The following is a 23,938-nucleotide window of genomic DNA, read 5'->3' as shown; positions in this document are numbered from 1 at the left end:
TATTTGATTTTTGTAAGAAAACAGAAACTTTGTATGGATAACAGATAAAAATTAATCAACTCACTAATGTCATTTATAATTACAGTGTTGTCCAGTGCAACGTGTATCACAATTGAGCTCCATTCATCATAAACTGCTAACTTCCTGCAACAATACAAAAGGGTATAAATGACAGAATATATCAAAGCAAGAAGGAATGGTACATAAGTAAGAGATCGTTGACTTGACATGACACACAGAAATGCTTAAAATGAAGTTGATAGTGCACAAAAGTAAATACAGATACATTTCACCTATTGCCAATAATAAGAGGGTTGGAACATAAGTCATGGCAACTATATACATACATTTGCAAGGATGAGGGACTGGCACGTAAATTGGAAATATACAAATGGAAGGAGGAAGTGTATGCTACTGTGGAATGTATGAATAATGGAGATCATGTGTACCAGGTGTAGGTAACTTTGAGGAAAATATAGTTGCTATGACTTATGCTCCAGCCCTCGTATTATGGCAGCTGGAATTCACCTACTCTAAACTCTACCTCTAAAAACAGAAATTGCAAAATGTGGCTGGGCACATGTGGTAACTGCACTGAACCAAGCTAGGAAACTTCAGGTCTTTATTTCTTATTGAAAACACATCTTCCCATTATACTAAGGCCTTGCTTTGACAAGGGAACCGAGTACAGATGTCATGATTAACAAACCCCATTTGTTAATAATAGTAGCAATACAGTAGAGCATCGATTATCCGAATACCGATCAACCGAAACATCGGTTAACTGAAAGTGTTCCAGTCGGCAAATTCAAATGTAGTTCTGCTAGCAGCCGCTAGTGCTGTGGCGCTGCAGCACTTTCCCCCTCCCTGCCAACTGGCGTACGTGACCAACCTCGCATCGTCAGTGGCGGCTGAGCCTTCGCTTGTGACAGATCGTGCTGTAGTTGTTATAACATTTGCAATGGCTATGAAGTAGTTAGAACAACAAGAAGAATGTGATGCTGTCCAATTGCTGTCTTTAAAACGTGTGCGAGATTTAGCAGCAAAAAAACAAGTCTCAGCTCTGAGACAAAAGACAATTTCGAACTTCTTTTCCTAAACTGTAGGCCAACTTTACTGTACTACTTTATGTACGGTATGTATTTGTAAGATGTGTGATACAAAATATATACAGTTTTGTGTTTAATATCACTGTTTCTTTGTTTTATATTGTTCCTATGACACTGGTACAACTTTTTTTGTAAATGATCAGTTATCCGAACACCCCCAGTCCCGAATTGTTTCGGATAATCGATGCTCTACTGTAGATACAATATTGTTTTGTGATTCCAGAATGTCATACCTTGATACCAGATGGCCACCATTAAAGTTGCCCTACCCAGAGACCTCTGAAGCTTGTTTGAAGCAACGGATTGTGCTGAAACTTGGTATAGAAGTTATGGAGACCAGGGGGGAAGCGAATGGTGATGGTAAAAAATAATATTAGTTACAATTTTCACCTCCAGATGTAAATGTGATGCTGAAATCTGTTGCACAGTGAACAACATACTGGTAAATGCTTCATGCAATAATTGATCACATTGCCTCAAGCTTCCAGTGTCATTCATGTTGACATGGTTCATATTGAACACTGCTGTATCGACAAACTCAAATTACTAGCTGTTGTTAATTCAGCTCCACATTTCAATCTGGTGGTGAAAATTTGAACTATTTTTTTATTCAGCATTTGTTTCCCCACGATCTTCATAGCCTCTCTACCAAGTTTCAGCTCAATCCGTTGCTTCCAATGGGCTTCAGAGGGCTCTGAATAAGGAAAAATCTAATTCTAAGCACCACATTTCCACCTGGTGGTGAAAATTTGAACTATTTTTTTAAAATCAGCTTTTGCTTCCCCATGATCTCCATAGCCTCTATACCAAGTTTCAGCGCAATCCGTTGCTTCCAATGGGCTTCAGAGGGCTCTGAATAGGGGAAATCTAATTCTAAGCACCACATTTCCACCTGGTGGTGAAAATTTGAATTATTTTTTTATTCAGCATTTGCTTCCCCATGATCTCCATTACAAAGTTTCAGTGCAATCCGTTGCTTCCAATGGGCTTCAGAGGGCTCTGAATAGGGGAAATCTAATTCTAAGTACCACATTTCCACCTGGTGGTGAAAATTTGAACTATTTTTTTTAAAAATCAGCATTTGCTTCCCCATGATCTCCATTACAAAGTTTCAGCACAATCCGTTGCTTTCAATGGGCTTCAGAGGGCTCTGAATAGGGGAAATCTAATTCTAAGTGCCACATTTCCACCTGGTGGTGAAAATTTGAACTTTTTTTTTAAACCAGCATTTGTTTCCCCATGATCTCCATAGCCTCTATACCAAGTTTCAGCGCAATCCGTTGCTTCCAATGGGCTTCAGAGGGCTCTGGATAGGGGAAATCTAATTCTAAGCGCCACATTTCCACCTGGTGGTGAAAATTTGAACTATTTTTTTTAAATCAGCATTTGCTTCCCCATGATCTCCATTACAAAGTTTCGGTGCAATCCGTTGCTTCCAATGGGCTTCAGAGGGCTCTGAATAGGTGAAATCTAATTCTAAGCACCACATTTCCACCTGGTGGTGAAAATTTGAACTATTTTTTTTAAAATCAGCATTTGCTTCCCTATGATCTCCATTACAAAGTTTCAGTGCAATCCGTTGCTTCCAATGGGCTTCAGAGGGCTCTGAATAGGGGAAATCTAATTCTAAGTACCACATTTCCACCTGGTGGTGAAAATTTGAACTATTTTTTTTAAAAATCAGCATTTGCTTCCCCATGATCTCCATTACAAAGTTTCAGCACAATCCGTTGCTTTCAATGGGCTTCAGAGGGCTCTGAATAGGGGAAATCTAATTCTAAGTGCCACATTTCCACCTGGTGGTGAAAATTTGAACTTTTTTTTTAAACCAGCATTTGTTTCCCCATGATCTCCATAGCCTCTATACCAAGTTTCAGCGCAATCCGTTGCTTCCAATGGGCTTCAGAGGGCTCTGGATAGGGGAAATCTAATTCTAAGCGCCACATTTCCACCTGGTGGTGAAAATTTGAACTATTTTTTTTAAATCAGCATTTGCTTCCCCATGATCTCCATTACAAAGTTTCGGTGCAATCCGTTGCTTCCAATGGGCTTCAGAGGGCTCTGAATAGGTGAAATCTAATTTTAAGCACCACATTTCCACCTGGTGGTGAAAATTTGAACTATTTTTTTTAAAATCAGCATTTGCTTCCCTATGATCTCCATTACAAAGTTTCAGTGCAATCCGTTGCTTCCAATGGGCTTCAGAGGGCTCTGAATAGGGGGAATCTAATTCTAAGTGCCACATTTCCACCTGGTGGTGAAAAATTGAACTATTTTTTTAAATCAGCATTTGCTTCCCCATGATCTCCATAGCCTCTATTCCAAGTTTCAGCGCAATCCATTGCTTCCAGTGGGCTTCAGAGGGCTCTGAATAGGGGAAATGTAATTCTAAGTGCCACATTTCCACCTGGTGGTGAAAATTTGAACTATTTTTTTAAATCATCATTTGCTTCCCCATGATCTCCATAGCCTCTCTACCAAGTTTCAGCGCAATCCGTTGCTTCCAATGGGCTTCAGAGGGCTCTGAATAGGGGAAATCTAATTCTAAGCACCAATGAACAAAAAAGACAGAACCGAAATATCATACGTAGTTTTCAAAAAAAAAAAAAAAAAAAAAAAAAAAAAAAAAAAAAAAAAAAGTTAATTGCAGTGGCGTGGGATGACCGTTTCCATTGGGGAAGCAGATTCCCCAAATTAAGAAAACCAAGAATTGAGCGCTTCTATGGTACGTTATACTGAAAAAAAATAGCACTCTACCTGATACTGTTTCCTTCACATCTTCGAAAGATTAATATCCTGGTGCAGTTATTCATCTTTTTCGTATTTCAGTTGGTCTGTTGTCAAACGTATTTAATGCAACAGACGACCGTGGATGATTGAAAGAATTTTTCAAGATTTTCACACATTGCAATATTCCCAAATCCACTTTGGCACCATGTAGTTCTTTCTGTAGTAAATAGTACACTAAAGTTTTTGAAGCAAACAAATAGAAATTCACCAGCCCGAAAAACAGTAACTTTTCACCTCACAAAGCACTTGAAAAAAGTGACTGCGGCCAGCAAGTTTTACCAACTCTATTTGGCGGATGTGTCCATGAAACATGTTAGCTGTCTTAATAGACCAAACACTATGAAACATTTATCTTCACATAGAATAATATGTCATCCGCATGTCAGCAATCATATTTTTGTGCTTCTCCTGTGTTTTGAAACATTATAGTTCATTCATGAATATAAATTTTAACTAGCTTGGTGGATATGCTACATCGCTGACAGTATACAGTACACTTGGACACTTAATCGTGCAGTTCGCAACACTGAGGACATCAACAGACTGAACCGATGGCACTCTGCTTTTCTTTCAGGCCATACTGACTGGGAAACAAAATTCCCCTCCACATAACGTACCCTCCCATTGGATCCTTCAAGATCGCCTATAGATTTTTCAGGGTCTTGCTGGCATTGTGTGTCGCAGATGTTTTGTCAACATGCCGCGAGAGGGTGTTGATGGCCCCATATCAGAAGAGAATGAACCTTGGAGGCTTGCAGGTTGATTCTGTTGAGGCAACACGGAAGAAATAATGAAAAACAAAATTAAAGAAGTAATTTTGTAAGTTATGCTGTGTGGCAGCACTGCTTGCCTTGCTGTACCAGAGTGCACGCGCATGGTTAATTGTGGTGCTGGGAAGAGTGTTATCTCAGCTGCCAGAGCAGGCTTACATATTCTTATATTCTACTCCAAATATATACAAGGTATGTAGTTGTCAAGACAACATATTCACAAAAATATACATCTACAGCGTTCACGAGTTTGACTCACCTTAAGACCTGGGCCACAGTGTTGGGTCCAAACCACTGCCCGACCTCCTTCCCTTCGGACGCTCCCATTAAGGCTATTTGGTGAATTGAATATGGGGCACTCCGAAGGTCCGCAAACATTTTTAGGACTTTCAGGTATTTTGGGTCCTTCGTGTTTGGAGTCCACAACCAATCACGACCTAGGAAGAGAAAGAAAAACTTTTCAGAAAAATAAAATTGACAATAGTTAAGACTATTGCTATGCCTGGCTAATTTTTCCACTGTTCCTGTTGAATTTATAGCTTGCACTTTATGTGGAAGATTAAACGCAATAAAATTAAGTGTCTAAGATCCTGGGGTAAGGTGAAGTAAACATATAACCTCTCCCTTGCTAAAACCCCAGTGCATGTTCGATGACACATCCTTCTTGAGGTGACCCTGACTTCGCTAAACACCGTGGATCTAGACTGGGAAGTCGATAAAAATCCCTGAAGAGCCTCTTCAGTACTGGCCTAGAGTCAATGAGGATATCAGTCCAAAAGAGCCTAGAGTCAATGAGGATATCAGTCCAAAAGAGCCTAGAGTCAATGAGGATATCAGTCCAAAAGAGTCTAGAACCAGACAGTCACAGGCGGACTTGGAGCAGCAGAATGGCTGTGACACTGCGAGGGAGTAAACCCTCCAAACTGGCAGCCCCTTCATTCGGCTAGACTCACCGTAGGGCTAATAACCCATGTGGCTTCAGCATGAAGGGGAAGAAGAAGTAAGTAAGTCTAAGATTCCAGGACCTCAACACCGGAAGCTGAGTCCATTTCCGGTTTTGAGAAGTTTCTAGAAAAGTCCAGTCTGACAATGAGACAGTCGGTTACTAAATTGATTTCCAGGACAATGGCAGGTGAAGGGTCAGAACAATGATTGTGATGTGCAAGAAGATGTGATATCTATGAACGAGGCTATTTTAACAGAGAAAGGTTTGTTGTATTGAAATTGTGTACATGACAATAGTGATGTTACATACCTGTGAGTGTTCTCGATGACAAAACAGCAATAAACTTTGGGTAAAACTTTAAACATTATTATTTCATTACTGACAGCATGTCGTGAGAGGACTCAGTTCAGCTGAAATGTTGAGGAGAGTCACATAACTCTACTGCGCATGGAGATTGGGCAGCTAACGTGATGTAGTAATCCTTGTCTCCCACAAAAGGGGATGTCACACTGTTCAAGCTTCCTAGATTAGCAACTTCTCAGTACAAATGTATCCTTCCTTAATTTCTATTTCAGTTATTCTACATGCTTTTTTGCCTCTCGGGTTAATTGCATCAATGACAGATTGCGGACAAATAATGAAGAACTGATGTAATAGATAAGACAAACATAATGAAACATTCATGCCTCAGCCAAGATTCAAACTTGGGACCTCTGCCTTTGTATCACATTGTGCTGACCCCTCGATGATAATCTGCCCCATTACTTATTACTCAGTGGCATTACATAGGTCACGAGAAAAGTTTTAAGATGTGTCAATGAGAGAAGTTGCACGGGGGAAAAGAAGTGAGGTGCCATAAAGTATCATCCCTTCCTAGTAAACTGCTGTGTAGTGTCTGCAGCAGTGTTCCCTAGTTTCTAATTCTGGCTCAGTTGGGTTTCAGGAACGGAGGTGGACACAAAGGATTTTCGGGCCATGATAATTTAAGATTACAGAAGTGGTTTAAATGAACCTGAAGCCATTGGAATGGTTGTTGCATGCTTTGGAGATATTAAACCACCACATCCAACAGTGTTTTGTCCGTTGGGTGATTTTAAGCTAGGTTCTTCTCCAACAGATGAAGCTTGATTTGAATTGTTTTATTTTACTTCACTTTTCTGTCACTTTTGGCTAATTGTGAAGAGGATGAATGATGATATGATGAAACTGATGAAGGGACACTCACACCCATCCCCACGCCAGGATTTAAACCCAGTACCCCTGGCATTGTAGCATGCTGTGATAACCACTCCACCTTGGAGGTTGGCTCTGACAGATGAAGAGTGCAGTGGAAGACCATTGAACAGCGACACAATGAACATCAACGAATCAGGCGAGGAGGGACAATTACGCACTAGTTGTGCATTTACTTCAATATCGTCAGATTGGGCACTGCTATTTAAAAAAGGGTTTAGTATCCAAGAGAGTATGAATTTCTCTCCATGTTGCAAGTAGAAACTATTTTTCAAGTTGATTAGTAAGATAGACACGATGTTTGAAAAATATGATTAATAAGTATTTACAGAATCCCATGTATTCCTTATGGGAAATTAACTTCAACTTCAAATTACGGCTAATCAAATGGGAGTTTAGACTTTTCCTACTACTATGACATAGTTCAACGTGTGCTTTTTCCGTCCATGTACTTTATTACATCATTGGATGTTTGATATTCCCGAGAGAACGAATAAAAGAATGGTCCCATAAGGCTAATGCATTTCTCCTTGCCTCCTACAGCCATCCTGGCAGTGTGATGTGAATAAAAGAGCTACATTTCACGATTAATAGAGCTATAGGTGACTTTCAACGAGCTAGATTAACAAAGGCTGCATAAAGTAGATCCTAGGGTAATTTAAGGTGTCAGATGGGTGGGGGCGCTGCTATTACCGTTAACTTCAAAGTGATGATAATTTATTCTTAGTTTTCACCCATCTCAATAATCCAATGATGTTCATATGAAATCGAAATAAAGGATTCCCGGATAATAATATTGTCATCTTCACCTTAGCCACAGCGCTATATATAAAAATACCTCGGGAGGAAAGAGGGGGTGGGTGACGCAGAATACATGAATATCACGTCACGTGCAAAATGTACACTCATGGCAAAGGTTGGTCTTTATGGGCCGGAACCAGTGGTGGCATCATGGTGTGCCACAGTTCACAGTCAAAGGAGTACACGAAAGAGCCAGATTTGGCTCCAAAAAGAGCGAAGTTGGCAACAGTGATCGGCAGCTGCCCCAGCGAGAAAGACTAGGGGAAATTGTCCCTCCTCGCCTTAAAACCAAGAAAGTCAGGACTAGCAGAGCACAGCATCATCGAGGGCCACAGAATTTTCAAACACTAACATCATAGCCAAATGTAACGGTTACTGGGACAGAAGAGTAACGGAAGCCATAGTCATTGCCCGGAAAACACAAATCTTAACACGGACGTGGGACCCCAGCTCCGGCTTGCCTGGGATCCACTTCTCCGTAAAAGCACAACAGCCAATAGAAAACCAGGATCCAGGGCAAACCAATCAAATGACAGGGTCTAAGCTCTGCCTCTTAACCTCACCCTTTGTCTCTAATCAACATTCCCTGAAGATGAGAGCAAAATATGTGTGTGAAACAGTAGACATAATGCCATATAAACCTGGCTGGCAACAAAGAACACTTATTCAAATAGAGCTCGGATTTTTAGGTTCTAAAAAGTGTGCTTTAATGTTCCTAAATAGGCTCTAAAAGTTCTAAAAAAAAGGCCCTAAAAATTCTAAAATAGGTTCTGAAAATATTAAAATACTCAAAAATCCTGAAGTAGGTTCCCAAAAATTCCTGAAAAATGCTGATTAAGTACAACTGTTAAAACCAAAATTTAAAAGGAACCATATGAAATTTTAATAGGTATATATAAGCACCAAATATTCATTTCCTAACCAAATTTTCATTTCTATGCATCATTTTCAAAAATCATTCACAAACTATTATAAAACTAATACTTATGCTGTTAACAAAAGTTACTTCTTGATATGAAAAATAAATGTAAAAAAAGTGTTCCTCTGTGCTTAGCACCACACCATGAAGGCGTATAGGGGGTGTGGGGGTAACGCCTCACACTTTCTTGATCCGGTCATGAGTGGGGGTGATGTGATCAGCATCACGCCCCTGACCGCCTTTACCCCCCAGGGTTTCCCCCAGGTACCCATGTCATTCGACGTTGGGTGGGCACCGGGACCGCTTCCTACGTTAGAAAAGTACCCGGATTTGAACCGGCCGGGGATCGAACCCGGGACCTTGAGTATGGTAGTCAGACACGTTACCGACTGAGCCACCGCGGTAAATTATATGAATTATGTATAATTTCCTGCACAATACATAATAATTTATTTCATGCATATCACAAACTCTGTCTTTTATCTGCGAGGATCATCTTGCATGCTGAAAATGATATTTAAACATAAACATAGTCAGTGTTGCAAATTTGAATGCTGAAACGTTACTTCGCAAGGATCAGAGATCAGAAATTTGCACTTTGGACTGTGCAGGCAGTGGCATACCCTTTTGGTCCAGTATTCCTAAAAAACAAACATCAAAGGCAGCAAAAGATGGCAAAATTAGGACTGACTACGAAAAATAAATTATACGCAACCCACCTCTTTTGAAAATCCTAGGCACGCCACTCTATGCAGGCAACAGTGAAACCAGACATTTTGCTTTGTTTTGAGCTCCGAGAAAATAACATGGATTTGGAGGATCGGAAATTGACAGAGAGTATGTTTCAAACAATTTATTCATTGCATTTTTTTGTCACCAAACAAAACAAATGCCTCTGTGTGACATAGAAATTTTACAAACATTAAAAAATATATAAAGACCTACAAAAAAGGTTTGATTTAGGCACAAAAAACTACAATAGGTTCTTACAAGCAAAATAGGTTATTGTTCACACTACAGTAATCTTCCTGTCAACATTAGCTCAATATCAAACACAGGCATGTGTTTAAGGAGATACATATCCATTCATCAGTGTTTTGATAAATATGGGCTGAACATAGGTAACACACAATGGTAAATAATTAGACTTTCAAGCAAGCTTACCTAAGTGCAAGGACTGTAGAGCTTGTGCAAGGACCATCTGACCACAACGAAGCATGCAGCCCCATCCTTTATCCGACGTGTGACCTGTGTCTCCGATCTGCACAAACCCTTTCCTATACGTGAACCATATCTTTGATCGGACATCTGCTCGTATGTCATCCAGATCTGCAAGAAGAGAAATTATCATTATATGCAATGTATATTATGCAGGATGTCCGACAAGTCCCACATCATAGGCAAAACCACAAAATCTTTCATTTATTTATTTTTAGGTGAATCATGCTGATGCAAACATATTGAGCTCATTTTGCTGTGCGTGCATGAGGGTCGGTCACAGAGAGTGGTGCTCGACAAATTTAACAGACGTCATGTGGGCAGAGGTGTGAGGCAAAGCAAAGATTGAACTTCTCAATTGCTGGAGAAGTTTAAGGCAACGAGAATATGAAATCACTGCCGATATGCTACACTGTATTGGAAATAACATGAAGTTCCACCACCAAACATGTTTAGAATTTGGAGGCGGTCATATTGAACAAATTCTATGATTTAGCCTAAGATGCAGGACTTGTAGGACAACTTGTATACGTGGGTCGTTCAATATATAAGTTTCCGTATGCTGTAAAAAAAATATTTTTAAGATACATTAGAAAACTATACATGCATGTGTAGGAGGATCCTTCCTCACTTCTCCACATAATCCCCATAGTGATTCAGGCATTTGTCCCACCGTTGCACCAATTTGTCCATACCCTTTGCAAGAAAATCAGGGCTCTGGCTATTGAGCACTATTCTCACATTCCGCTTCACTCTTCATCTGTTTCGAAACGGTAACCTTGCAATCCAGATTTTAACACCGGAAAAATATGGAAATCACTCTGTGCTAAATCGGGGCTGTATGGAGGGTGGGACAGCCTTCAATTTTGTGTTGTGTTTGCACTGCTGAGTGGGGCCGAGCATTATCGTCAAGATGAATGACACCAGCTGACAGGAGACCTGGTCGTTTATGTCGAATCGTGTTTTTCAGTTTATCCAATGTTTGACAATAACGGTCAGCATTAATTGTTCTTCCTCGTTCCAAAAAGTCCATAAGCAGAACGCTCATAGCATCCTTGCTTCTAAACTCCTTATGACGCGAGCCCACGTTTTCCGAACAAGCATTTACTTTTCGCCCATGAGCGCATGCGCCTTCACGTCTGATAACGAATCGATTGTTGTTCCTTGTAGACGAAGGATGAATGACGCTTGTCAACCATGTACTTCTTTTGAATGGCATTGCTTTATACAATATTTTATAGCACAGGGAAACTTATATATTGAACGTCCCTAGTATATATATACACACAAGTACACACAATAGTAATGTACACTGGGGAAAAACAATGCAAATACACTTGACAATTCTTGATTGCACTTGAACCACAATCGTGAATGTAGACTTTTAGAATAGCCATTCAAGTTTGACTGAGAATTTTTATTTCTTGAAAAAAAAAATGGAAGTCATGCAAGCACCAAAGTAAGTCATTTCTTAAAGTATTTCCCCGAGTGTCCAGGCACTGCTGCCATCATTGTGGCAGTTCACGATTTCTTTAGTGTAGAAGGAAGTTGGCTGATATAACTGTGTCACGACATTTGCTGTAGTGCTGCATTTGTATGGAATTTTTCCCCTCCAAGATGGCATTTAAGGGACTCAAACGAGTGGTAATCAGTTACGGGTAAGGCCAGACCGTAAGGGGCTTGAGGCGAAAACTCCCAGTGTATGTCAGTCAAAGTGGTTACTGTCAAATGTGGCTAGGCATTGTCATGCAGACAAATGACATATTTAGGCAAGATTGCAAATAGTATTTCCGACAGCCTTGAGCAATGTGGTATAATACTGGCCATTAATTGTGGCACAGTGCTCCAAAACATCCACATGAATGACACTGTGCATGTCCCAGAAGACATTTCCCAAAATCTTACTGGCACATTGTTTCATTAGTCACTCTCACGCATGACAGAAATTGTTCCCAATACTGTGCTTGCAATGTTTTAAAAATTTCGGCTGGCTACATGTTCTCCTTCACAAGGACACTACTGTGCATGCTCCATCTACATCAGGGAGTGTGCGATACTCAAATGATGAATGCTTTTCTATCTTGATTCTAACTCACAAACATAACTATAACAGGGTGTCTACCAGTGGTGGCCGATGAAGGGGTCTGTACGACTGCAGCCACCCCCCCCCCAAAATTATATTTTGTTGCCATTAGTGCAAAAATTAAATATTTATACTTCCGCTATCTTGCTGCGTCCCGTTGCGCTGTGTGGAGCTTTCAAATTTATTTGGCACGTGACAAGCTGCAAGCTGGTATATGAAGCAGCTTCCCCCTCGGGGACTGCCAGTACATCTCCATTTAACGTAAGCACTGCTTCCACATCCCTCCCTGCTAGACCCTTATCAATGCTAAAAAGCAGACTGCATTCACTGCAGTCTAGTGAACGGTGTGCTGCCAAGCGGTAAAAATCGAAAGTTCTCAGACTATGCTGCGCATAAACATGCGATTATTGAGAGAAACAGTGACCAGCCATGTAACACGTCTGTTTTGCTTGTCAGTAAGTGCGTGATAGTTTAAGTTTTCAAATCGATTCAAAGAGATATTTGTTTTCTGGCAGTAAGTTATATAATATGGTGTTCTGAATGGTAAATCGTACAAGTAAAAATGAGTGATCGACAAATTCGCTACATTGAAAGACCGTCGCATGGAGTTCATCTTCAAATAGTTAAGGTAAGGTATTTTTTTCTTTATGAATGCAGCCCTCCTCTCAATAAGTAGCATGAGCCACCACTGGTGTCTACCAAATAACAAATCCAAAATTCTTTACTTTTTCTTAACATTTATTTAATTGGCCCCTACATAGGTATAGTTGGAAATTAAGAAAAGATATATTTTTATTCAATGAAGAATCACTACCACAAGGCTGGTTAAGATGAAAACTGAATCTGTACTTTAACAAAGATTTAGAATGCTTTAATTATTAACGAATGTAAAAATTAATGCTTCAGACTTAATCCTGGATGGGGAATGGCCACATTACTTTATTTAACAATTTTACAAAACTTCACACATCAAGAATGTAATTCTTTAGAAACAAAGTGAAATATCTCAACGACAACTCAATACAATTTTAGATTTCCAAATATTAAATTTTATCAAATCTGACTACAGGTATATACCGTAAAAAATAGCAAAAAGTCTTGACCACAAGCATAATTTCTTGACCTACCTGTTGATTTCTTGAAATTCTTGACTGAAAGACACCCTGTATAATGATGGAGGATGAACTCATGAGATAGATGATGGGGCAGATACAAAGTACATCCATCCCTTTCCAAAGATTTAAAACCTGTAAGGGCTTCCTGTCAAAGGGCAGGACAGTACAATGCTCTGTCAGTAAAAACTAACCACGTTTGTAAACTGGCTACTGACATTGCCGAAACTTGCTGCACATGCATGTTGTGGCTTTCTCCGCTTACTGGCACTGTGTGGCTCAAATATGATGCATCTGCAACATGGAAGGTTTGTGCACCAGCTCATTATTGAACGGGATTCTGCCGATGGCTGGATGAGTGGTTTTCTGGTTATGTGGATATATCGTCGTGATCCAATTCAATGGTCACCTTGCTTCCCTGACTTCTTTTTTTGGAGATGCTTAAAGAACGGAGCCTACAGCCATACTATTCAAAGTGTTAAACATCTTCGATCTGTTATCATTGAGGAATTCAATTCGTTTCCTATTGAAAATGCATGTAAAAATGTTCAATTACATCTCCAAGCATGCATTGACTTAAATGGAGCTCAAATTGATCATTATGTGGAAAACAAATAGAATTGTCATTGTGATGTCTGGGTTAACAGGGAAAGGATACAGGGAAGAAGAAAATATCAAACTTTAAATTAAGTGGATCCCATGCTGACGTGAAGCATAAGGCACAATATCCGAAAGTCTGGAGGTTGCTGTAAAAACTTGATGAACAAACACATAAAGAAGCACCCAAACCTTATCTATCCACAATTGCTCATACTAGGGCAAATCAAAAAGTAAGTTACACTCCTCTGTATAAAACAAACAAAACACATTAGGAAACAAAATAATTATTGGACAAAAATGTATGAACATTTAACTTCTTTTCAACATAGTCAAAAAGGTATACCAAGCACTATTCGAACCGTGTGACCAGTTTCTTGACTTCTTGTGTGAAAAAACTCCGTCCAATTTCAATTGAGTTGACTTCTGTGCACAATCTTAGCACTAAGAGAGAGCACAGTTTACAATACACCTAACTGGTCGTAAATCAGCATAGACGTACTATCGTAGGATACGTTCAGTTCACTTCCAATCTTCTTTAATTTTCACATGACGGTTGGCAAGGATGATTGCATTCACACGCTCCGTTTTGTCGATAGCATTCACAGTTGCAGACCGTCCGACACACTGTTCGTTCTATCCTCTTCGAACATCTGGCACAATTGATCATGGGGTGTGACATTGCATTCTCACCATACACCTCAACAATTTGGTGATGGATTTCACTCCGATTATGCCTTCGTGCCCACTAACATCGGACGACAGAGTGCACCTTAATGTTGGATGCCACCTCAATACGACATGCCATACTTACATGGTGACTACTCGCATACTAAACCAGCTGCAGCATGGCTGCTTCGGGTATGAGGAGAATACATTCCGGACACTGTTGCCACTAAGCATGACCTCTATCTCTTTTAGTACAGGAACACGATTCGGGTGTAACTTACTTTTTGATTCACCCACGTATGTTACACAATTAAGTTGTTCTTCCAATTCACTCATACAACATGATACACATTCTTCCTAATATTTTTGGGAATATTTTTTTTTTTAAAAAAAAGTCGAATGTTCCATTTTAACACATTTAGAAATGGACTTGAGTGTACAATAACAAAACAGGCTCACTAGGAACTGTGCACAGTCTATGGACATGCATTACGGCTATTCATTTCCTGCTTTTCTGCTATGAAGGCAAGGTTGACCACAACGACCTGCCTAGTGAAGCAGCTGCTGGTCGCGAATAAGCAAGTGGAAAAACCTGTTTGTTGGATGTGCATGTCAGCATGGCTACCTGACCAGAATTTATTTCTAGGAAAAAAAAACGATCTCAAAGCTAAGTTCCAGCCAATACATTCAAAATCTTAACAGTGTTTCCAGTTATTTCACTTCCTCTATGTACAAAAAGTTCTCAGGACTGGGTAATCTCTGACAAGACCTTTCCCATTCGTGTACCTCCACAAATGGTTCCATGACATTTATGAAATGAGGATTGTGCAGCCAAAGTGCAAGTGATGTGATCAGTACCATGCTCTGGCTGCCATTAATTAGAAGCTTCATGAGCCACAGAGCAAATTCATGTACGGAAATTCCTATCTAAGATTACCCCCCACCTCAGATCTCACCAGATTGGATGCCCTACCGAACAGATCACTTCAGGGCCATTAAAGTTAATGCATTTGAACATACAAATTGTCAAAAAGTGGAGTAACAAAGCACACAGAGGTAAGCGGAAGATGATTTAAACATAAGCTACAACAAAATTCAAGTTTCAAATGCATTTACAGCATTGGAACATATGTCTGCGTGTAGCTGATATTTCAACTTGCACATGACGACAATTGCAGAGCCCTTTGTGGGCGTAAGGCCTGTCAAGGGGGTTTCAATGGGGAGGGACTATGTAGCTAGTGTACCAAGTCTCGTCAATATCATCTCTCTCTCTATAGGCTGTAATCTGGTACCATGTCTTTCAAGTAGGTCCAAAATTGCCCTCGTGATGCTGGATCAACTACATACTGAATCGTGGGGCCTCTTGCAGCAGAGGTGAATGTGTTACTCTTTTGTATTTTTATTTACTAGTGTGGATCAAATGAAAACAGAACAGTGGATGTATTGGGTTATATTTATGTGTGTGTGTGCGGCACGACAACCCCTACTGCATAATGGACTTGCCCTAGATAGTCGCGTGTGAACAAATGATATACGTAGATGGTCGGGCAGTAGTATTGTCCGAGAAGCAATCAAGGCCAAATGGACCTGTTGTCCTCTGGAGTGGTTTTGCTGCATGATAACATGTGGCCACATACGTCAGATGTTACAAAGAACACGTTGGCGAAATTTGGGTGGACAGTGTTGGAACACCCACCATATAGCCCTGATCTATCACCATGCGACTTCCATATCTTTGGTCCGTTGAAAAAGGCATTGAAAAGTCGGCGCTTCCACTCGGACAATGAAGTCATGGACAATGTTCGCAAGTGGTTCCGATCTCAGCCAAAGGAGTTCTATGAGCAGGGTATTCACCGCTTGGTGAAACAGTTGGACAAGTGCTTGTGTAACTTTGGAGATTGCGTTTGAAATAAACCTTGGCCCCTGTTCCATTTTCATTTGATCAGCCTCATATCGCCACTTGGCTAATTGTGAAAATAAGGATGAATGTTGAACAGATGTAACACTTATAAGCACAGCCATGCCTGGGAACTTCAGTGGTAAGATCAAAAGTGAACCATTTCAAGTACAACCCACCTGGTTGTTAGCTTCATTTACCGATTTCATTTACTTTGCTTATCTGCCACTTGTGGCTAATTGTTTTTGATTTGCTTTATTTTACTTCACCTTTTGTGCCACTTTCGGCTAATTTGCAAAGATGGGGATATGATATGATGGAATTTATGAATAGACATCACAAACGTCCATGCCCAAGCCAGGATTTGAACCCGGGACCCCTGGCATCACAGCGCGATGTGCTGACCACTCCGCCATGGAGACGGGCTTGTGGCTAATTGTAATGATGAGGATGAGTAATGATTTAATGACACAATGCCCAAGCCAAGATTCGATCGCTGGCATAGTAGCACACTGTCCTAACCACTCTGCCATGGACTAGTTCTTAGCTCTTTCAACTTTTTTTGAATTATGGGATATTTTCAACACTGTACTTTCTACAATTACAACCTTGGTGACAATGAAGTTCGACCAGAAAGGAATACGTGATTAAATGCACAGAGGCATAAGCGGTGGAATGGGTGACCCGCAGAAGTGACGCATGTGTGTAAGAGGAGGCGTGTGAGCAGGCAAGAATCGTGATCCCAGCATGTTGCACCTAAGGTCACGTAAAGAACGAAAACGGGGAACTATACGCGTGACATTGAACTTCGACCAGGCACCAGACCCATACAGAAAATTCCAGATGGTGGCGCATTCGACAGAAGCATGACGTCACGGACACGATAAGGGAGTCCGCCGTATATAAGTGCGTGCTGTGCACCGAGGAACCGTACTGCATCATCACCATGGCCAGGGGCAAACCTATTGACAACACCGTGAGGAGAAGAGTGGTGGAGTTGCAACGGGATGGACTCAGTGAACGGGAAATAGGGCGCCAACTGAACTTACCCATGTCAACCGTCCACTGCATCATCAAACACCACCAAAATACGGGTACTACAGAGCCAGGTAAGGCCCCCGGTCGAAAACGCCTGCTGAGCGTGCGTGACCTACGGATATTTAGGCACTATATCCAGACCAACAATCATGTTTCTGTGGCCGAATTACGACTGTGGACTCGAGAACGCTTAGTGTCAACCAGAACCATTCGCCGTTACCTACAGCAATGCGGTTACCGAGTGTACAAGGCGAAACGTAAACCCTTCCTTTCCATGTGGAACAAAGGCAATCGACTACGGTGGGCATGAATGTACCCGGGATGGACATTTCGGCAGTGGAACAGGGTTTTGTGGACGGACGAATCCATTTTCAATGTTGTGTACGGGAAAATACGGAAAACAGTCATTTGTCGGAAGGAGGAACAGAATGAAGCAAAATGTTATGCACGTCGGGTACAGAAACCTGCGTCAGTGATGGTATGGGGATGCATGACGGCATCTGGGGTTGGCCCACTACACGTCTGTGAGGGCATTGTGAATGCACACGCCTATACAAGCATACTGGAGCGGCATCTTCCCACGGTGCGAAGGCACCTGTTCCACAGGCGGCGTCTCATCGTTCAACACGACAATGCCAGGCCTCATACAGCGCGGCTGACAAGAGAATGGTTGACTCGCCATCACGTGCGAACTCTGCCATGGCCACCATCGAGTCCCAACCTCTCGCCCATTGAGAATGTGTGGCATGTTCTTAAGCGACGTGTGCAACAGAGGGGACCCACGACAGTGGCTGCTCTTATCGCCTGCCTGCAGGAGGAATGGCACCGCATCGATGTGGAATACCTTGAACGACTCGTCCGCAGCATGCCCCGACACATTGCCACAGTTATTCGCCGACGGGGCGGCGTCACACCATGGTAAACAGGATTCCCTCTAACAGTGGTCGAACTTCAATCTCACGTGTAGATGGACGAAAATGTTTTATTTTGTGTGGACACCATACATTGCTGCGTTGCAGCGGAAATTTATGTTTTCCTTTGTTCCATGTAGCCTGCTGAATAAAATATGTTCAGCATATGCATGTGTTCTCCTTCTTTCACAACGCACTCCTGTATTTGTGAATGGTCGAACTTCATTGTCACTAAGGTTGTATATTGACAAATCAATATAATTATTTACATCTAACATGTTTTAACAATAAATTGACATAGTATTTGGGTATCATGGCATAAAAGAAATAAATTGCTATTCTAGTTAATTTTAATGTAAATATTTTCTCAATTTAGCTGGAAAGAGACAAGAGAGAATATGAACTTCTACATTAGTTTCCTGAAGCATTCCAAATAAGATTAGAAAAAAAACTCACCATGCAGAGCACTGTACTTTTTGCCTAGAATCCAAACAGGTTCTTTGGTTTGGGGGAAGTCATCAGGTTCCAAGTGGCCTGCTTCATGAGTCAGATAAGCTTCGAACATCATATCCATTCTGGTTAACCCTCAGCCTCAACTCTTGCTGTGAAACATGTGGTCACAAAAGTTGGACAGGATTTGAAACTGGAAGCACAAAGGAGGAAAATAATTTCAATGGACAAAAAAATACAGGGTGCCCACGCCCAGCTAAACATTTTCACCTGGCACCTGAATTTTAAAATTCATTTCTATTTTTTTTTAAATAACAAGTACAGTATGTGTTTCTTGATGTTTGTGTTTCTCCCACATCATGTGTATCATTATACCAGAATAATAAATGTGCCATTATAAACTTTTGCACTGTTGCTAACCGAATTTCAAAATCTGATTTGGAAAACCTAGATTTTGACATAGACACACACTGATTTCTTGGGGCTTCTTTAGTAGCTCTCCCGTACAGCTTCAACAGACTCGTCACTAACCGATGGCCTCCCGGAACATTTTGCATCCAAACAACTACCCATTTCCTTAAGTTGGCGATCCCACCGTCGAATGTTATTTTCACGTGGTGCCTCTTCATTGTACACACAACGAACATGCATCACGGATTCAAATTTTGCAAGGCAAAGGATTCATTGAACTTACCTCTGCACTGTCCACATCTTGACTGACGGAATGGCATGATTTGCTTCACCGTCACGTGATTACCTGTGTGCGCATTATAAGTCTTCACTTCGCTACGCTTCCAAAACTCCTTGAGTTACTCTTCAATGCAGTGTAATAATCATCCTTTGTTTTTGTTTCGTTTACATATTATAGGACTCTGAAACCCCACCATGACTTTACGAGCATACTGTAATGTTTACTCATGAAGTAGCTTATACTGTGCTTTTTTTTAAAAAAAAATGTATCTTATAAATATTATATATTCTTTTTATTAGGATCAGTCAATAAATAACGAGGCAGAGGATATTTCACAGTACTTACGTAACAAACCTCAGAAGTATTGTCCGCCACTGTCTAGGTATTTATCCCATTGTGATACCAGTAGCAAAATGGCATGCTCCTAGATCTCCTTTAGCTGCTGTTGGAACCAATTGCACACATACTCCTTGACGACATCGTTTGGTTTAAACTGTTGTCCCCTCAGTGCTTTTTTGAGCTCACCGAAGATGTAGAAGTCACACGGGGACAGATCTGGACTATAGGGGGGGGAGCTCAGGACTTCCCCACTTCAATTTTTCCAGACATTCCTTTGTTGCGTTGACTGTGTGTGGTTGAGCGCTGTCGTGCAATAGGATGACACCACGAGAAAGGTGACCGGGACGTTTCGATTTGATTGCCTTCCTGAGCTTCGTTAACGTTCATTTCACAATACCGCTGGGCTTTGCCTGTAGCTCCATGCTGCAGGAAGTCGACGAGGAGCGGTCCCCTACACCTTCCGCTGTCAAGAAGTGCACAACACCCCGCTGCTCCTTTCTGGATGCCTCCATTACGTGTCACAGTCAAACATGGAATGACTGGATGCGGCAGCTGCTCGGGTAGCAACCTTTGCGCATACCTTGCCATACACATAACGCTCTAGTGGGAAAACGCACGCGAATCAGTTTCGTCACACCTGCACTTCCATTTCAGGCCCGTTGACCCATTTCACTACCATAGTTTTGGTGTGATATTCTCTGCCTCGTTATTTATTGACCGAGCCTCATATGTATCTCTTAAGTACATTTATACTGCAAAATCTAATATCTGAAGTTGTCCTGGACACCGGAACAACTTCAGACACGAAAAAATATCCAGATCATCATGTATTGTAAACTAATCAATCATTGTAAATCAAAATGAAATAAAACAAATAAAGAACACAAGAAAAATGGGAAAAACCACAATTCCGAGGATACAGATTTTGATTTAAAGGCACCAGGGTGATAAGTGCATACCCCCTGAATGTATGTGGGCAGAGTTTGGGCATCTTTCGAGGGTTTCCCCACTTTAAAAAAAGTCCCATCCCACATTCGATTCCCAATGGAGATACATAGTGTTTCGGATCCCACTTTAAACTGTAAGTCCAGCCCTGTTTAACCTTTCTGTGCATAAAGTGGAATTAAAATCGAAACAAAAAAATATTCTTGTAATAACTTGCCATCAGGTTATTACAAATTCAAACAATAATATTTTCATCTGTTTATGGATTTCAATGCAATAATTTATAAAAACATAAATAACCCATGGCACAACAGGCCGTGAGATCCAGACCTATCTATGGACTGCCAACCTGTCCCCCCACCCACCTGTAAAGGTGGGAGATCATTAAACCACTAATGGAGTATTGAGAGGCCAGTACAAGGAACCCCGAGTTGTAGGTTTCCGTGACCGGGTTAAGTTCGCAGCTCCCCAATTTCCTCACAATGGTGGGTGGCCACAGGTCCCACACACAGGCTGAAATTGTGACTGATTACTTTGGGTCACGTAAAATAACACACATGTAGGACGAAATGGTGATTACAAGGAACAAGAATAGTGCATAGGAAGAGTGTTGGATTTTAGTGAGCGTGTTTTGCATAGTGTCGCAATAGAAGCTGTAGGTAGGCAGGTAAGAGCTTGAATGCTATTGGTTAACATTGCATGGTGTGATTATGCTAAGACCAATCAAAGCCTTAGAGTTGAAATAGGGTTGGTGATGCAAAAAGGACGAGACCAGTGCAGTTGGGAACAGAAGAGGCTTAACATCAATTTTCTCGGGGAGCAAAGATTTCCTAAGTTGGCAGTAGTGCCATCAGACGTCGCGCTGCGAGTGCCCCTCGGTTGACCAAAACGGTTCAGTTCGAGACGCAGAAAGATTGAGAACACTTTTCTCAGTTGGTAGTAGTGCCATCGGACATAACGTTGAGAGTTCCCTGCGATTGACCAAACTTTATCCGGGCATCAAGAAAATACATTTAAATGCATTAGACGGTAGTTTAAATTGTTAGTAAAGTTAAGCTTGTGAAGAGTTGATATTGATTATTGGAAATACCACTGTTTATAGTGTAAAATGTAGTGAATATTGGATTTGAAGGTTTATTTTCAAATACAAGGTAAAAATTAGATATTATTAGTAGTTTATTTCCTTTTGTGTTAATCTTATTTACTGCTCACTAATTAGCTAACTTAAGACTTGCGAGTGACTGGTCAGTCTGGTGCCATAAACCCAGAGATCGCAAGCCAAATCAGGTTACTACAATCAAAGCATTAGCACGATAGCCCCACGAACCATCACGAGGACAAGGTATGCCTACGAGGTTAGGTTAGGTTCCATTAGCACTCATTTTCACAGAAAAATACCTACAGAAGGGGAAAATCAAAAAAGATTAACTACTCGATATCTCGAAAATGGAAATTATTTTATTTAAAAAAAGCTAAATCCCTTGTTAAACAATCTTTCGCAATGCAGAATAGGTAAGTACGAATGTCAACAATTACAAAATAAACGAGGTACAGACGTTTCCCGGCTTTTTATATTTTACCCACCTTAGAACGCAAGGCTATGGTGTGGGTACTAAATGCATGATACTCAAAAGAAATACCGTAGAGACACCAGTGGTAGGCAACCTAGTCTTACCATAAATACTGGCTCAAAGTTTTAAGTAAATTGATACAAAATGCTGAGAGATATTGTAATATCCTAATAACATTACTGAAATGGATGCATGACAAATCAAAATCACAAATCATTATTCAAAATGGTCACCCTTAGCTCGCACACATTCCGTAAGTCTTTGTGGCCACGCATCAATTGAATTACGCAACACACCGACTGGAAAATGAGCAACTGCTTCAAAAGAGAATGCTTAAAACTTTCAATATTGGGATGTCTCTTCTTGCAAGCCATCTCCTGAAGCTTGGACCACAATTTGTAGTCCAAAGGGTATAGGTCCGGACTTGCAGAAGGCCAATCCGAAGTGGAAATGAATTCTGGAACATTTGCAGCCACCGCTGTGTTGTTCGGGCCTCATATACTGGGGGTGAAGCCTGCTGGAAGCTCCAGTTCTGACCATGTTAGAGAGTGTTGTTGAGATTCTTGACTAGTCTCTCAAGCACTGTCTGCTGGTACACTTTGGCTGATGTTTTTACCCCTTTTTCACAGAAATGGAGCGTGCCCTCATAGCAAATGTTCCAGACTTCATTTAAAAACCTTCTGTGAATAGTTTGTGCGGCATTTTTCGGTTAATAAGTTTGGAAACACTGCATATCAGCTGATGATAGACAACATGAGTCAAGATTTGCCCTCCATATTGTGTGTAACGAAAGCGAATTAGCAACAAACAATAAATACTTGTAATGTGAAAAATGCAAAATCCCACATTCAAAAATGTTCCGCTATGCATAACAGTTAAGTACAAATGTCAAAAATTGCCAAAACGAAGAAGTTATAGGTGTTCGGGGAATATCAGATTTTTACCGAACCTCAACCACAGTCCACATATGAATGAGTACAACTAACTTCATTTACAAAGGGCATTACTCTGGTTGTACGTCCATATGAGCTCTCAAAATAGTTATAACATGCAATGTGTGTAATAAATTAATTTCCCTACATTTACAATTCATGCAGACCTAACTTCACTTAGTTATCAAAACAAACATTATCCTTGGTATATATGCATTTAACACCAAGAATTTACTCTATCACTCTAATAATTATTTGGTAGCTATTACCATACTGAAGATTTGCTGAATGCAAAGTCACATGCATGTTTTAGTTTAAAGATTTTGTTACACACACAAATCATTATCTAACCAATAAAAAGAACACGAAGCTGTGTACAAGGTCAGATGAGCAGAATCCAAAGTTTTCGGACAATGAATCTACGCACAACTACTCTTACGACATAATAATATTAAAATAAGTAACTCACTTTTTATGATGTACGAACTAAACTATAGAAACTGATTTATGAAATATCGTAAGTAGAAGCGTTTGGTGTGACAAATGCTGCGAAGATACATTTCCTCCACACCCCATCCTATCGAATCATAGGATTATGGAAGTTACATACAAATTAAATACTTCGTCACTCGAGGGCAGAGATAAACAGAAAAACATAACATATGACTCATCTTTTGTTACTTCCTTGTCTTGACAAACCAAAGAGAAACGATCCCACAAATGACTAATACCAAATTATTACCTTTATTAAACATCAAGTTAACAACCAGGCCTTGTTGTTCATTTTGATGCAATAACCTTCAAGGAGTAAATGTCACCAATATTATTACAACAATGTTTTTACCACAGCTGTTCCTCTCCGACTTTCTCAACTAAAAACGTCAATTCACTTTCGTACGACTGCAATGAGTATCATC

General features: G+C 40.6%; 1 protein-coding gene across 4 annotated transcripts in view; it reads right to left on the bottom strand.

The window, feature by feature from the left end:
* Atg4a (Autophagy-related 4a) overlaps positions 1 to 23,938 on the bottom strand; it is a 42,745-nt gene extending 18,807 nt beyond the window's left edge. Inside the window, exons 1-5 of one of the 4 annotated variants that reach the window (XM_083112177.1) lie at positions 23,764 to 23,938; positions 18,550 to 18,736; positions 9,733 to 9,897; positions 4,929 to 5,106; positions 65 to 144 (exon numbers count right to left, since the gene is read on the bottom strand). In XM_083112177.1, the coding sequence (XP_082968303.1) occupies positions 65 to 144; positions 4,929 to 5,106; positions 9,733 to 9,897; positions 18,550 to 18,667 (541 nt within the window). In that variant the 5' untranslated portion in view covers positions 18,668 to 18,736; positions 23,764 to 23,938. Of the gene's footprint in view, positions 1 to 64; positions 145 to 4,928; positions 5,107 to 9,732; positions 9,898 to 18,549; positions 18,737 to 23,169; positions 23,190 to 23,290; positions 23,354 to 23,490; positions 23,632 to 23,763 lie in introns of those variants that run through there. The other 3 variants (XM_083112178.1, XM_083112179.1, XM_083112181.1) reach the window with 3 other exon arrangements.

This window comes from Lepisma saccharinum, chromosome 26, assembly GCF_977018435.1.
Source record: "Lepisma saccharinum chromosome 26, izLepSacc3.1, whole genome shotgun sequence".
Lineage (NCBI taxonomy): Eukaryota > Metazoa > Arthropoda > Insecta > Zygentoma > Lepismatidae > Lepisma > Lepisma saccharinum.
This window is presented reverse-complemented; position numbering and strand designations above follow the sequence as displayed.